At 33.4% G+C, this 16,352-nt stretch overlaps 1 protein-coding gene across 10 annotated transcripts in view; it reads left to right on the top strand.

Moving 5' to 3' along the window:
• Positions 1-16,352, top strand: part of LOC128995580 (trafficking kinesin-binding protein milt) — a 205,844-nt gene that overhangs the window by 137,260 nt on the left and 52,232 nt on the right. For all 10 annotated transcript variants that reach the window (XM_054420688.1, XM_054420625.1, XM_054420871.1 and 7 more), the window contains 2 exons: positions 2,934-3,061; positions 14,906-15,073. In XM_054420688.1, coding sequence (XP_054276663.1) covers positions 2,934-3,061; positions 14,906-15,073 — 296 coding nt within the window. The remainder of the gene's footprint in view (positions 1-2,933; positions 3,062-14,905; positions 15,074-16,352) is intronic.

The following is a 16,352-nucleotide window of genomic DNA, read 5'->3' as shown; positions in this document are numbered from 1 at the left end:
AATATATTTGTGATTGTGTAAGCCTACGATAAACTTTATTAAATAAATTGTATTTTTGTTTGCACATTGTGATTATGGTGAATTTGGTTACTTTTTATGTCTGATGGGCTCGAATTTTATCTCAATTTCTAAATTGGCTGTTGTCGGAAATGCTTAAGAAGACAATAATTTAGACGAAACCTACTTTGGGAAAATTTCAGCACTGATCAAGATTGAATATTTTGACAAATATTTTCCAAAAAAATTAGTGATTTTTTAAGGGTTCAAAATAAAACATTGTTTAATATTGATTTCAGTTTACAAGGCTTCGTAAAAAAGAAAGCAAAATATGTTATGATATCACCCGGTAGTTAAAGATTTTCCGGCCAAGGGATCCCTGGCTGTATCCGTCATGGGATTAAACTCTTTTTTTATATTCACTGAATTGGTGAAAGGTGCATTGTCCCTGAAGCGACTCTTGCGATAGTAGCTGAGCGATAGTAGCTCAGCGATAGTAGCTCAGCGATAGTAGCTGAGTACTGGTTAGCGTTGTTTCAAATGGGACCATTGTCCTTGACGCGACTGCGACTGGAGCGGCTAGCGGCTGAACACAGCGACTGTATCGGGTCTGCTCTGAGGGGAGTCAGAGTCGCAGTCGCTGAGCGATTTGTAGGTGTGGACGGGTTTCGGTCGTAATGTCTTCAAAGAATACTAAACTGTTTTTTACCCATGAAGAAGATATGAGATATGTACATAATGTTAAATCACTACTACAGTAGAGTCCCGCAAACTCGGCACTCGATAACTCGGCAGTCTGGGTAACTCGGCCATCACCTGGCTCAAAAAATTAGTGATTTTTTGAGTCCCAGTTAAACATGGGCTCAAATCAAAGCATTTGCAACTCGTAACAAGGATTTGTTGTACTATATCTGATGACTTAATACCTACTTGTAAAATAGATGTAAATAAATAAGGCAGCTAAAAAGAAAAAAAATTGTATGGTTCTTATTTTTAACCCTAGTTCCCGATAACCCGGCATTTCACAAACTCGGCACCCTTCAAGTCCATATTACGCCGAGTTTGCGGGACTCTACTGTATTATTTATAAATTATAAATATAAAAAAAAACTTTTTCAAAATGCAACATTTTTAAACGCATTAAAAAGTACAACATATGTATTGAATAAATACTTGAAGATTTAAAGAAAAACGTGGGGCGCATACTAATTTTACAATTTATCTTCATCTTATTGAACTACTGTATTATTATCCATTGCATGCGCCCCACGTTTTATCGTTTTAAATCTTACAAGTATTTATTCTCTCCACATATTTATAAATTATTTTTACTTTTTAGTGCGTTTAAAAACGTGGTATTTTTTAAAATTATTTTTATTTATAATTATTTTATACTTTTTAGTCTTTATTGTGTAAATATGTTAAATCTATTTTACATGGCCTGTCAATACATAACCAAACACTTATTATCTGTAATCATATGTTTTATCTTCCTTTGAGCTGCTTATTTTATATTTAGAATCTCTCGGGAGCAGAACCTGTACCTCTTAACCTCTGCCCTTCGAACTGTCAAATTTTAGTATTTACAGCTGACTTCAATTGAAATATTTAGGCCTACATTCTTCCAAAATTTAAACATGAAAAATTTGGAAGCCCATGGGGCTTAGCCCGAGGCGAATATGAAAATTAAATGGTATATTGCATTGTCATCCATTTGTGAGCTATTTTTAAAGTTTCAATTCTCTAGCTCGTCGGGAAGTTAGTTATTGATTGCAAAGTTTGTACCGGACTAAGAAAGTGAGCTAATAAAAACGTTTTAAAATTAGCTGGTGTCATGGCACTACAGTAGCACCAATTCACTCGAAAGTCAACAAACTAATGAACATAATCGCTCTAGAACAATCGCTTCTGGAACAATGACATGGTTAGCTACTATCGCTGAGCTACTATTGCTGAGCTACTGTCGCTCAGCTACTATCGCAAGAGTCGCTTCAGGGACAATGCACCTTAAAATGGCCTAAAGTTATGAATACAGTTTTTGTCTGTAACTCTTTTAAAATAAAACTTGATATATAAACCTACAGGTGTTTATATATTATCTCATCTGCAAAACGCCGCTTGTTTACAATTACATAAATTACCCTTTGTTACTTTTATTTGTTTTAATGTCTTGAATAATTTCTCACACTATTCAATATTTATTTTTATTGATATTTATTGCTCACAATTAACATTTAATTGAAGGAATCAGGAAATATGTTACAATGGTGTCATGTAAATATTTAACTTAAAGTCTGTGAAAACCCAAGAGATTGACCCCAGATGGTACTTGGTACTTTGAACCGAGAATACATTTTTTTCAAAAACCTGTACCGATAACGAATGTGTAAAATTTGTCACTAAACTGATTGTACAAAAGATAATAGTGAAAGTTTGTAAGAAGAAAGCATCCTTAAACAGATCGGCATTTGTTTACAGACAAAATATTATCTCGTCACATTATTGGTATTTGGTAAGTGACGTTTGCAGTAAAGATTTGAAGAAAACGTGTCCAATATCATACAAAACAGTGTTTTGGATAAATTTGTATACAAATATTTCAATAGATATAAACTAACAACAAAATAAGTTAGGCCTAAATTACCACCACTTTTAAGAATTCAGAAAGAAATGTTTTGTCAACATCTGAACCTTTGAGTTCATCTTTTGCGATTACTAAGTAAAACCAAAACAATATTGAGGTTGGAAATAGGAAGCAATCACACTCTCGCAGCTACACAAAAGTGAACTGACCTGAGAGACCTGACACCCCAAAAACTGGCCTGTTTGTAAGGAAAATCTAAGAAATTGCAAATTAGGTACATTAGGAGAAACATGCGAGAGGAATAACGGGACATCACTGTATTCTGTTCACTCATATTTCCTCATATTTACAGGGACCCCTGCAGGTACAGTCAACTGGGAGGTGCTGCAGAGACGACTGTCGCGGCTGGAGGAGGAGAACAAGTCCTTGCGATGTGAGGCTACACAGCTGGCCTCTCAGACTGAGGAGTGTGAGGCTCATGTATGTATCACTATTAAAGTTCAGATAAGTCCTTTCCATTTTCTCTGCAACTCAGGCTGTTATTTATTTATTAAGTTTACATTTTAACGGACAGCTTCATTTTGATATTGGTACAAACTTTTGATCAAGACTTTCTTAGGACTAGAACTAGAACCATACTATACAATGGTTAAGGATAAAAAAAAAATAACAACTACAAGATGTTCTATAATATATATTATAATCATTAGCTGTATGGTACATAAAATTTTACCATAGATTAAGCATAATCCCTTAGTAGATTTGTCATCCTTATAGATCAGCTGAAGACCATTTCATTGTTATTCTATCCGGTGCCTCTAGACGTTTGGTTCTGTTTACACTTTTTATCTTGTTAATAGCAGTTATTTCAATACTATGTCAATCAAATAAAACAATCTATTTAGAAACAGTAGCTGTAGCTGGTTTAGGTAATGCACAAGTTATAGAACTAGCCCTATAAGAGAATTTTGACAGCACTTGTACTCAGTGTCACTCTCGCTACTAAAAACACAGAAAACTACAGAAATTAGAGTGAGAGACCAACATAAACAAGACATAAATACCCAGCCGCAGCAAACCTGCTGACTAGGGATGGTCAAGTCTCGAAATTTCGGGAAATTTTCGGGAAATTTTCAATCTCGTTACACGAGACGAGATTACTTTTTGGCCGAGATTTTTATCAAGACGAGAATAAAAAAAAAAAAAAAAAAAAAAAAAAAAAATTAAAAACGCCTGCAGAAAGTTAATGCAATACCCGCAATACAGGAGCGTGTTGTAGTTGCGTTTCCTTTTCGAAGGCGTTCTTATTTAATTAATTCTTTTAATGTAAATATTACTTTAATTCTTTTAATGTAAATATTACTTTCATTATTTTAATAATATTACTTTATGTTTTAATTTAGGTGTTCACTTAATAGGGCTGCTGATATATTAAATATTTAAGTAAATAAGTACAACTGAGCACCCTGAATATTATATTTTATAAAAAGAAGTGACATGTTTCGGACATTAGTCCATTTTCAAACTTCAAAATACATTAAACACTTAACCGTTGTTTATATAGTTTGTTTGTAAATAAATATGATTTATATATACAGATGGTTTATAGAACTAGACAGGATTTGGAAAAACTTTTTTGTTACTGATTATTTAATTTTAAAATTTGGTCAAAGATTGGGTTTCTTGAAGGAATTTGGCTATTTAAAATATGATTTGGATTTTTTAGATTTTCTTCGTATATGAAATATTCTTCAGTTGAATCCATTCGATTTCCTTTGTTTAAAACTTTTAGAATTTTCATGTTGTTTTTTAAATTTGTGTAATTGTGGTTGGTCGATAAAAGGTGTTCAGCAAAGTTTGATTTCATGGATGTTCTGTTGTTACTCTTAAGAGCTTGAATGTGCTCTTTGAATCTAGATTTAAAAGAGCGTCCTGTCTGACCAATGTAGAAGTGTTCACAATCAGTGCAGTCAATTTTGTAAATGCCAGATTTGTCATAGATGTCTTGATGTTCTTTATTTGTATTAATGTTATTTGCTATCATATTGAAGGCATTATTTTTTGTTTTAAAGCCAATTTTGTATTCAGAATTTTGAAAAGTTTTTCTTGTAGTCCTGTTAAGAGTTGTATTGAATGGGATACTAATGAATTTAAGCAATTTTACTAATGGATATAAGCAAAACATTATCTACAATATGATTAAAAACATCAAAAGAAAGAAAAATCAAAATCAAGAACACAACAAAGAAAGAAAGAAGAAAGAGAAATTCATTAGTATCCCATTCAATACAACTCTTAACAGGACTACAAGAAAAACTTTTCAAAATTCTGAATACAAAATTGGCTTTAAAACAAAAAATAATGCCTTCAATATGATAGCAAATAACATTAATACAAATAAAGAACATCAAGACATCTATGACAAATCTGGCATTTACAAAATTGACTGCACTGATTGTGAACACTTCTACATTGGTCAGACAGGACGCTCTTTTAAATCTAGATTCAAAGAGCACATTCAAGCTCTTAAGAGTAACAACAGAACATCCATGAAATCAAACTTTGCTGAACACCTTTTATCGACCAACCACAATTACACAAATTTAAAAAACAACATGAAAATTCTAAAAGTTTTAAACAAAGGAAATCGAATGGATTCAACTGAAGAATATTTCATATACGAAGAAAATCTAAAAAATCCAAATCATATTTTAAATAGCCAAATTCCTTCAAGAAACCCAATCTTTGACCAAACTTTAAAATTAAATAATCAGTAACAAAAAAGTTTTTCCAAATCCTGTCTAGTTCTATAAACCATCTGTATATATAAATCATATTTATTTACAAACAAACTATATAAACAACGGTTAAGTGTTTAATGTATTTTGAAGTTTGAAAATGGACTAATGTCCGAAACATGTCACTTCTTTTTATAAAATATAATATTCAGGGTGCTCAGTTGTACTTATTTACTTAAATATTTAATATTACTTTAATAACATTTGAGAAGTTTTGTTAAGTGTAAGCAGTGTGAGGAATGTTTTATTACCATACAAAAAGTCAAAACAAGTAACTATTTTATAAAAATTAATATTGCTTTTATTTTATGATTTATTTTATTTTATGATAAGTTGAACTCTATCCTAACTGATATCACCATGTTTCCTAATCGTAGGCATTTTTTATAAGTTAGGCGTGATTAATAAAAAAATGTTATGCTGATGTTATTTAATGAAAGATTGTAAATATTCTTGCCTATTATCATTATTTTAGTATTTAAACAGTCATCTAACAATGTTACAAAATCAGGTAAAAATTTCGAACGTGCATTTCCCGTTGTGTATGAGAAGAGAAATCTCGTCTCGATCTCGTCTCGAAATTTTATGAGAAATAAAAAGTCTCGTCTCGTCTCGAACTAAAAATCCAATCTCGTCCATCCCTACTGCTGACTAAGCGGATTTCCATTTGTCTGCATTGATTTTCATTTTAATCTATTTCAATAACATTAGGTTTAAGAAGTACCTAGGTTTGCTGCTAAAAGGAACTAATAAAGTGTTTTTTCTAGTAAAATATTAATAGCTTAGTATAAGATAAATAAATTTGCCATGTTTTATCAAAATATATCTATAAACAAGCAAACAACAACATTTTACAATATTCTCCATAAGAATAACATTAGAATTTTAAATTTACAAATTTTGTTGAATTTTCTCCGTTACCAATAACTGTACAAAAACATGTTGTTATACTAATTTATTGTATGCAATTCGTATTTTCCGTACTAGTATATTACAATGGTTGGCCATATAAACAGCCGTTTTCATAAAATCGTACCTGTTGTGCAATCAATATTTCTTTCTAAATACCAAACCATAATGAAGATAAAATCAATGGCTATCCAGTGGTACCACCCGCAACATCCCAAGGCGAAAATTACCCTAGCAGGGTAATGCCAAACAAGACGTGTTTTGACAGTTCCCAAGTGTCAGCTGCAAAAGTCGTGCCATGCCAAAAATTCATTTGATTTCTAATCGTTGTGACATTGTTATATACCTGCTTAAGGGTTTGTTTATATAATAAGATGAAAGTTCAGAATGTGATCTTTCGAATGGTATATATATTGTTCACATCAGAGTTGATTATAAGCGGTTTTTTTTTTGTTAAAAAAATTGTTGCCCATACTATCCGTATTACGCTGGTGGCCATTCTAGGCATCACGAGCGTATTACGATCGTTGGCCACTGCTAGGGTTAAACCAAATTTCATCAAAATCAGACAAAAACTACTCAAGTTATCGTGTTTACGGACGTACATATATACATATATAAAAAATTGAACGAATAGTGTTTTTGGCCTCTAGGGACATCAAAATAGTGAGTCATAGTGAGGCATAGTGAGTCGGTGGCTCAGTCGGTAGCGTCGCGGACTTCGGGCCCAAGGCAGTAGTGTCGTGGGTTCGGATCCTGGTCACTGCCGATAACATTTTATCAGTACAGTTCACCTTTGTACTGTACCGGCTCACTCCTTGCTTTGCTGTAAACGATCCACGCACGGGCGCTTAGTCTATGTGGACGGGCAAATGCAAGGTTAAAAGAGGCCGCCAACCTCTTTAAAAAAAAAAAAAAAAAAAAAAAAAAAAAAAAAAAAAAAAAGTATTTACTGTTTAGGTTTTGATGTTGGTTTAAATCAGCTGAGACTTTTTTGGTGTGTGTGTGTGTGTGTCTGTATTCACCGAATAGTGGCATCCTTCACAGGCACACGGCCGTACTGTGGCACCTTCAAAAATTGTGGCACCTTTTTCAGGGTGCCACAGCTAATTCGATCATTTTTGAGGTTTTCCAGCATTATTACGTCGTTTAAACATCACATGCCACAATTGAGTATTTTTGGACTCGTTGATGGGAGTTTAAGTAGCGCAGGTACACGCCGAATTGTGGAACACGAAACCATACAGGTAGCTAGCGCGCCTCGCGCCGTCTGCCGGAACTATAACTTTCCTAATGCTACGTTGTCAATTCTCGCGCCAGCTTACACTCTAAATAGTGGCACCATGCCACAATTCAGTATATATCAACAGTGTGTGTACAGGATGCCACTTAATGAGTTGTAGCGCTTGAGCAGTGTGTAGAACAGTGCAACAAGCAACTAATAAACTAATAATACTGTACTGCCACGTACTATAAAACAATTTAAGTACCATAAATAATATACTTTTGCTCCGAGTGGTGAACAATGTTTTACATTAAAAATAATTTGTGTTCTAAATAATTATTTAAATTGTTTTTATGCTACCATTAAAAGATGTATTTTTGTTTACAAACATAAATTGGTAACGTACCGTAGTTACTTTGTATCAATTGAATTTTTACATTGAAACAATAACAATGTTTTAGGTTAGAACACTATATAAGTTGTCCTATGCTGCAATTTTTTATCTTACAAACTATTTCGTGCTGACATCTGTTTTATTAACATTCTAGTCATGTTGACAAAAATTTTACAATTACATTTCTGAATCACTCAGTAGAGGTAATTATTATTTTTTTTATTATTATTATTTTTTTATCATTTTATTTAATTTACAATCTGTTCAAAAAAATAGAACAATAAGCAAATGTGATAAAATTTAAACACAGTAGTTAGTCCTTATCCAACAATAAAGCTAACAAACAAACTTTGCATATTGGCACAAAGTTTAAAGTCCATAAATCTCTAAAAACGACTACTTAGGTCCAAAACATGGCATCTTTTCAATCTAGATATACAGTTGCTGTTGTTCAACAAATTCAAAGCGAGGTAGTTGGTATGGTACTCTAATTTCTTTAAGTATTTGGCACTTAACCTTGAAATTTCTTCTTTGATCGTTGGGGTTCGACTGTCTCTATGGAGCACTTCGTTGTTAACGAACCATGGTGCCTGAAGAATGTGTCTAAGAACTTTAGATTGGAATCTTTGGATGATGTTCAAATTGGATTCACTGGATGTCCCCCACAGTTGGATACCGTACGACCACACTGGTTTTAGAATGGTTTTATATAAAAGCAATTTATTTTCTGTTGTTAATTTAGAATTTTGATTTAATAGGCAAGAAAGAGGTAAATTTCGATGCAACATTGCTGAAAGTTATGTTTTGCTTCTCACTCTCAGAGTATTCCAAAGACATCTAATGTTTCAATTCATGTTCAAATGTTATATGAGGTAAACATATAACCGAATCAATTAAAGTACGGTACCTAAATTAAAATACATATTATTACTAGGGTTGCTTTCAGAGAGATGAAAGCCAGTTGAGCGGAAAAACGTGATTTGATATTTGTATAAGTAACTAAATGTAAAAACTCAATAGATGTACTAATGCTGGTTTTATTGGTTAAAATTATAATAATTCAAATTTGTTTTACTACATCTTGTTATTCAGATACCTCTTCCAGAAGTGCATTATGGTAGTTTTGACCAGGAAAATATTACAGTAGTTGGAATCTGATATTAACATCCAAAAAGGGCATTAAAGTATAAAAAAGAGAACGGAAATTTAACATCCAAATTTAACTGTAGCCCACAACAAAAACATTGGGCTTCATTTTTCACCCTTACAATCGGTTAAAGTATTGAAGTATAAAAAAACGTAATTATTAAAAAAACTAGTATTAAAGTATAACAACAGGAGGGGAAATTTGACATTTAAATTCAACTGTGCAACATAAACATTGGTCTTCATTTCAACCCTTGCAATCGGTTAAGCTCAGCGTTCTTTGCTGGAAATAATTTATGATTGTTAATACCAAGTATTCTTGATATGATGGAGGATATTATTGTAATGTAACTAGAATGTACGTCTTCTACCATTATTAGGACGATTTAGAGACAGCATTTTTAATATTGTTCTTAATAATGGCCATTGGATACAGAAGATTTTGATGAAAAAGGCTTGCTACAAATTTAACATGGGGATGGAATGTCTGTAAGTTGTATTGATAGTCAAAGATAAAACATAGGCCTACGAAAAGCTTAGGGCTATTTTAATGTGAGACTCAAATGTAACACACCTTTAAAAGACTAAAATGAACTGAATTATCAATTATATATTTCAATGTGTAAAAATGTAAAAAATTCAAAAAGACTTACTTATTGAACAACAAAATAAGATGGCTGAAATGTAGGCCTAAACATAAGTAATAAGTAAACATCGCATTCAGCTGATTTAAGTGAAAACAGAATAACAATAAGAAGGGAAGACATGTCTTAAATATACAATGTAGATAATATGATTAGAAATTCGTAGCCTACTTCTGGACAGGCCTAGCCAATTATCCATACCGTGAATAAAAGTGTACTTCTATTAGCCCAGGTAATTAATTATTTACTTATTACGGTTGTAACTGGACGTATGTACAGTCCGTGGCTTGGCAATCAAATAACAGTATTTAAATAGGATAGGCTACTGTTATCAACTTTTGAAATTACTGGATTGTTACCAAATTACTGTTTCACAAAATACAGATTCCATTTTCAACCGAGCCATTAAAATGAGGATTTGCCGAACAATTATTAATATTACAGAATAGTATTTAATGCTATACAACTTTTCACATTTCATAAATTATATGTTAGTTTTGCTATGGTCAAAGGTCCAAATTCAAAAATGTTCTTTTCATTTGGTTTTTATGTAGTCATTTGCTAGAATCATTGACTTTATATCAAGTCAATGCTAGAATACTGTAGATGGCTTGTTAAGACCATAACGCAAGCATTTTTCAAATCGTTTACCCGTTTAACCAAATATTCCAAAAGATAAAAATTATTTGGTGCAAGACAAATAAACAACCCGATCACCTATCTATAACCTACACTTTACCTCCCTAATCCAACCTTACTTTAAAACACTTAATGTAGTCACGAATACTCATAAACCCCGACCTACCTTCACCTACCACCTACCACATGCCTAAATTAGATCAGTGTTCAATCTGCGTTTTAAGTGTAATAACTTACTGCACCGTCGATGTAATTCAACATAATATAACCTGTGAGGTATTATCGGATTAAATATCGATTTCGATGCGGTTAGATATATCGCTTATTTTTTTATCAGAATTTATTTTACAATCGGTTCAAATATGAGGACAATAAGTAAAACATATATCAAAACAATGTCAGGAAACATTAAACAAGCACCTGTTCATCAACAAGCCTTGCCAAAAATTGGAACAATCATTTAAATATTTACAGAAATCTGTAGCTTAGGTCCAGCACATGCACAACACTTTTTAATCTGGTAATGCACTGACTATTGTCCAGCAGATTAACAGCAAGACTGTTCGAAATCCTGATTTCTAACATTGGCTGTTTCTAATCAGCCGGCAACACAAATAGGTTCCGAGGAAAGTAGTCACAGGTCCGTATCCCTCCGCTCCTTGTTAAATATTGGAAATTTTAAGTTTGATTTAAATTGCATTAGCATTATCTAATTGAAATTTGTTTGTTTAAAAACCATCTCACTATTAGTCTAAAATTTTGTTAAGTTTGGCTGAAATGCGTTCAGCCGTTATTGAGTGATGTTTCTCTATTTGTTGCATTGAAGTTGATCCCAAAGAGCTTCGCTCGCTCCGCATTGACAGTAGCTGCTTAAATAGTATTTTCTCTTTGTACCATTTTTTACAGCCAAAATGTCGTGTTATTTTCAATAATGTTAACAAACCAGTGCGCTAAAGTCCGTAATATAGGCAGGTGCAAATAATTTGTCAAGGTGGGTACCATTTTAGACAAAGTTTCTATGTTTGGATTTTATAAGACACGATAAGAGCAGATATTTCTACATAAATATTTGATATGTGTAGTATAATATGATAAAATATAGGCAAAAGTGGTGAAAAAGGCAGACACCAACCCGTGCAAGTGATATAAGATAGTTCAATAAGAAATAATTTAAGAATTGCTGTGATAAAAGGACTTTCCACTGATTTTGTAATGGGAGGTTATATTGCAAAACATGACATGATAAAGAAGAAAATCAATTTTAAAATCTGAAAATAACATTGCAAATACTTATTTGGTAGAATTCAGTAACTCCCAATAAATGTGTGTTGTTTGAAATACAATTTAAAAATGAAAAGCTGTTTCATTAAAAAGTATTATTAACATGGCCAAAATGTAAACAGCTCTGTGGAGGGATCTTTAAAGGCTTCTGGGGCAGAGTCCTAAGGGATTTTGATTAGTCTTTCTTTTGATACCTAACTCATCTACAGACCAAGACGTTTCTTTGGACACCCCTACCAAGTTTGGGTCTCTAAATCCAACGTACAAAAATAGTATATTTCGTACCTAGGGCCGAAAGTGAGGTTTTGCCGACTCGAGATCGGGTTTTTAGTTCGAGACGAATTCGAGAACCTTAAACGATCGAGAGCTGCAAACCCATTTTGGCTCGTGGTACGAACACTATTATTCACCTAAGTATGTTTTGCAATATAACGTCCCTCTTATTTATGTGAAATATTTTGAGGAATCAGCAAAATCAAAAATAACAATAAATAGTTGTCTAGGCAGCTGTGACAAAAAACAAGTCTATTGCAATGCCATGGATACAGCTTGTGCATTTAATATACATTAATGTTTTAAGTAAATAGGCGAACAAGTGTTTTTGCGGCCCTAGGGATGTAAACCCCTGCTCGGTCCCCATATGACGATGACAGCTGGCATGGCCAGCAAAACGTAACTTTCAGCCACCAATATAAACCAGCTAAATGTATGTAAAACAGCTAAAAACATCATAGTGAGGTGAAAAATTCGTTACGCATACTTTTACATTACCATGAATTAATTATATGCATACAGAAAAAACGGAGTCATACTTATTGCGTATTTTAATGTAAACTAGTCAGTGGCTTGTAGGGACATAGTCCCTAAAAAGCTTAAACGGAAAAGGAATTATTGTTGGAATATTTAAACAAACTCAGAATCAAATTATCTATATGTCAGGATAGGCCTAGATATCCCACAACAACATATCTTTTGTGCAAAAAAACAAAACAGTTTGTTGTTTGTCTTTGTTTGCTTTTGTTGATAACGTTATGTTCAATAAAGAATTTGAATGATTCCAGAGGTTTAACTGCTAAAGGCAGCAAACATGTTTATGAATAAATGTTGGTTTATTAAGGTAGCTTTGGTTTTTTGGTTAATGCTGATAACAAGGCTTCCCCGATTGAAATACAGTATTGGAAATTGTCTTCGTCAAATAAGAAAAGGCAAAAAATGGTGTGTTGAGATACCCTACCCAGTTATTATTTCTAAGTCTATGCTCATTTTGTAAAGGTTTAACAAAATTATTCTTAAGTAAAGGCATCCCATTGACAGAACTTGGACCTAAATATGTTTGTGATCAACATTAAAAAACCACTATTAGCCTAGTGTAAGTATATGTGGTGTTAATCCTCCTAAAGGTGCGATTGATTTACATATTCTACCAAAAAAGGGCCTAGTCAACGTCTAATTACTAACTATTTTGCGGCTAGTTAGGGTTTCATTACCCAGTTATCGAAACTAATCACGACATAAATATTTTTGGTTCGTTTAAATACCTGTACGAACCTACTTCATCTCTATTCCCAAATTGTTTTCTAAGTTGGAATAAATCCACTAAATTGGAATAAATCTTTTACATATGTTTTGAAATAAAAACAAAGAAGATCTTCTTTTAATCTTGAATCGTTTCTTAAATCTTGAAAACAATTTATTTCAACTTTGACATAACTAAAAAGTCTTGATTATTAAAGGTAACGTTATCCCTTTATATAGTTGGTTTTATATAGTATACATTACATTGCAGAATTGACTGGCAAATGAGTAATCCAAATGTAAGCTTACTTGCTAATGATAAAATCACAATCAGCTGGATTGAAGTAAACAAAAATCAGCAGTAAATGCCTTCTAATGCTATTCTTATGGAGAACATTGTACGTTATATCTAATTTTGTGTTAAGATTTTGGGAATTTAACTATTTTTCCCGCCGTCACGGGATAAAGACCTTTAATTTGAGCCCTCTCACGTCGTTCTACGACTTTCCAGTCGCCCACAATTTTGACGCAAAGAATCGGCTTACGTAATTAATATATAGATAGAATAGATTTCTTGTATATTCCCATGAAACTGATAATTTACCCAGCACATTAAGGCCTTTATTCCAAGTATCTCAGTTCGTAAACCATACATACAATGTGACGATAAAATATCAACAAAATAGCATGTAGTTTTATGTAATCCTCACGACATTTCATTTGGTCCATTGACTTTAAATCCAATAATTGTAAAAATTATTGGAGCTTTAAAAAAAACTTCATATAAAATCCTTACACTAATAAAAGACGACGTCATGAGCGCGGGAAATGAGCTACAGCGGCTAGGGCATAGCCACATGAATACAGAACGGAATGAAGGAACTAGAACGGAGAACTGGCAACAGCGCACGCGAGAAGTAGGGGGGGCGCACACACCGCTCAAGCACTACAACGCATTAGTGGCATCCTGTCCACACACTGTTGATATATACCGATTTGTGGCATGGTGCCACAATTTAAAAACTGGAATGTTAGATGTTAAAATGGAGTGTTCATTAAAAATATCGATGCAGACATGTTTCTACCACCTTCCTTCATCCACTGGTGGCCGCAGGTTGAAAGATGCCACAATTAGGTGTTTGCGAGTATTCGGTAAAACCCCGTACGTCTGTATGTGTGTGTGTGTGTGTGTGTGTATACTGATAAGGATATATTTATAATCTTTTCTTTCTTTAAAGAAGTTTAATTTATTTAATATATATAACTAGCAATTTATGTATCGACACTAATATCAAAATGTAGTAAAATAAAATATGTCTTCCAACACTCGTTAAGATATTTATACTATACTAAAAACATTTACAAGAAGGAAAATATATGTTTTAAAGTTTGTACAAAATTGAACAATAGGCCAGTCACACCAGTATTCATGAAACCCAATCATAGTCCAGTCTCCTATAGGGCCTGATGAAGACAGGTGTCATTGGACATATATTGTAAGATCCTTTAATTCATTGTATAATTTGTAATTACTGTATATCAAATAGCGTTAAAAGATGTTTTTTAGTGTATTTTATTGCAGCTCCCTGTATGGCATGGTTTATAACTTGTCCCTAAATTGAAATTCCAATTCTGAGTTTTGATTGTATTTTCCTCACTTGGCTTCATGTAAGCAACCTCAGATACTAGTAATAGTAGAAAACTATTGTCAACCATTTTCTGTGATAAAATAACATTAATGCTGATTGTTCACCTTTGTTTGTTGTGATGCAGGAGGCGAGATTGGTGGCAGAGCTAGCGGCACAGTTGACGTTGGTGCGCACTGATCTATCTGGCGTGTCACTAGATGCTGATAGACAGAGAGAAGAAGCGATGGCCACTAAGCAGCTGGCAGAGACCCTGCAGGATAGGCTGAACACTGCGGAGACAAAGATAACCGTGGTATGTGAATCTGCTCTGATATTATAAAATTAAACAAACTTTCATGATATATACCACGACTACACAGTTAAGTTTGACGAATTTAAGAATTATTGAGCCTTGAGTCACCAACAGAGTGCGCTGAAGTGGAGTAATCATTTCTTTCAAATCTTTTTAATCCTCATCACCAACACAATCTTTTTTTAAATGCCAAATAGAAAAGACTACTTATTGTAAACTACAGCAATTTTATGGCCTATATTTTAATAAAAAAACTCAGGGAGTAAATATAATTTTAGACTGTAGCACACTCTGTGATTGGCTCATTTTAGACTGTAGCACATTCTGTGGTTGACTCTATTTAGACTGTAGCAAATTCTGTGATTGGCTCATTTTAGACTATAGCACATTCTGTGATTGACTCGTTTTACACTGTAGCACACTCTGTGGTTGGCTTGTTTTAGACTGTAGCACATTCTGTGATTGGCTTATTTTAGACTGTAGCACACTCTGTGATTAGATCATTTTAGACTGTAGCACACTCTGTGATTAGATCATTTTAGACTGTAGCACACTCTGTGATTGGCTCATTTTAGACTATAGCACATTCTGTGATTGACTCGTTTTACACTGTAGCACACTCTGTGGTTGGCTTGTTTTAGACTGTAGCACATTCTGTGATTGGCTTATTTTAGACTGTAGCACACTCTGTGATTAGATCATTTTAGACTGTAGCACACTCTGTGATTGGCTCATTTTAGACCATAGCACATTCTGTGATTAGATCATTTTAGACTGTAGCACACTCTGTGATTAGATCATTTTAGACTGTAGCACACTCTGTGATTGGCTCATTTTAGACTATAGCACATTCTGTGATTAGATCATTTTAGACTGTAGCACACTCTGTGATTAGATCATTTTAGACTATAGCACATTCTGTGATTGACTCGTTTTACACTGTAGCACACTCTGTGGTTGGCTTGTTTTAGACTGTAGCACATTCTGTGATTGGCTTATTTTAGACTGTAGCACATTCTGTGATTAGATCATTTTAGACTGTAGCACACTCTGTGATTGGCTCATTTTAGACTATAGCACATTCTGTGATTGGATCATTTTAGACTGTAGCACACTCTATGATTGGATCATTTTAGACTATAGCACACTCTGTGATTGGCTCATTTTAGACTGTAGCAGCACACTCTGTGGTTAGATCATTTTAGACTGTAGCACACTCTGTGATTGGCTCATTTTAGACTGTAGCACATTCTGTGATTGGCTCATTTTAGACTGTAGC

Source organism: Macrosteles quadrilineatus, unplaced genomic scaffold, assembly GCF_028750875.1.
Source record: "Macrosteles quadrilineatus isolate MER2022 unplaced genomic scaffold, UCM_ALF_1.0 Scaffold_1__1_contigs__length_201487025, whole genome shotgun sequence".
In the NCBI taxonomy this organism is placed as follows: domain Eukaryota; kingdom Metazoa; phylum Arthropoda; class Insecta; order Hemiptera; family Cicadellidae; genus Macrosteles; species Macrosteles quadrilineatus.
Note: the sequence above shows the minus strand (reverse complement) of the source record. Positions and strands in the feature narration are given on the sequence as shown.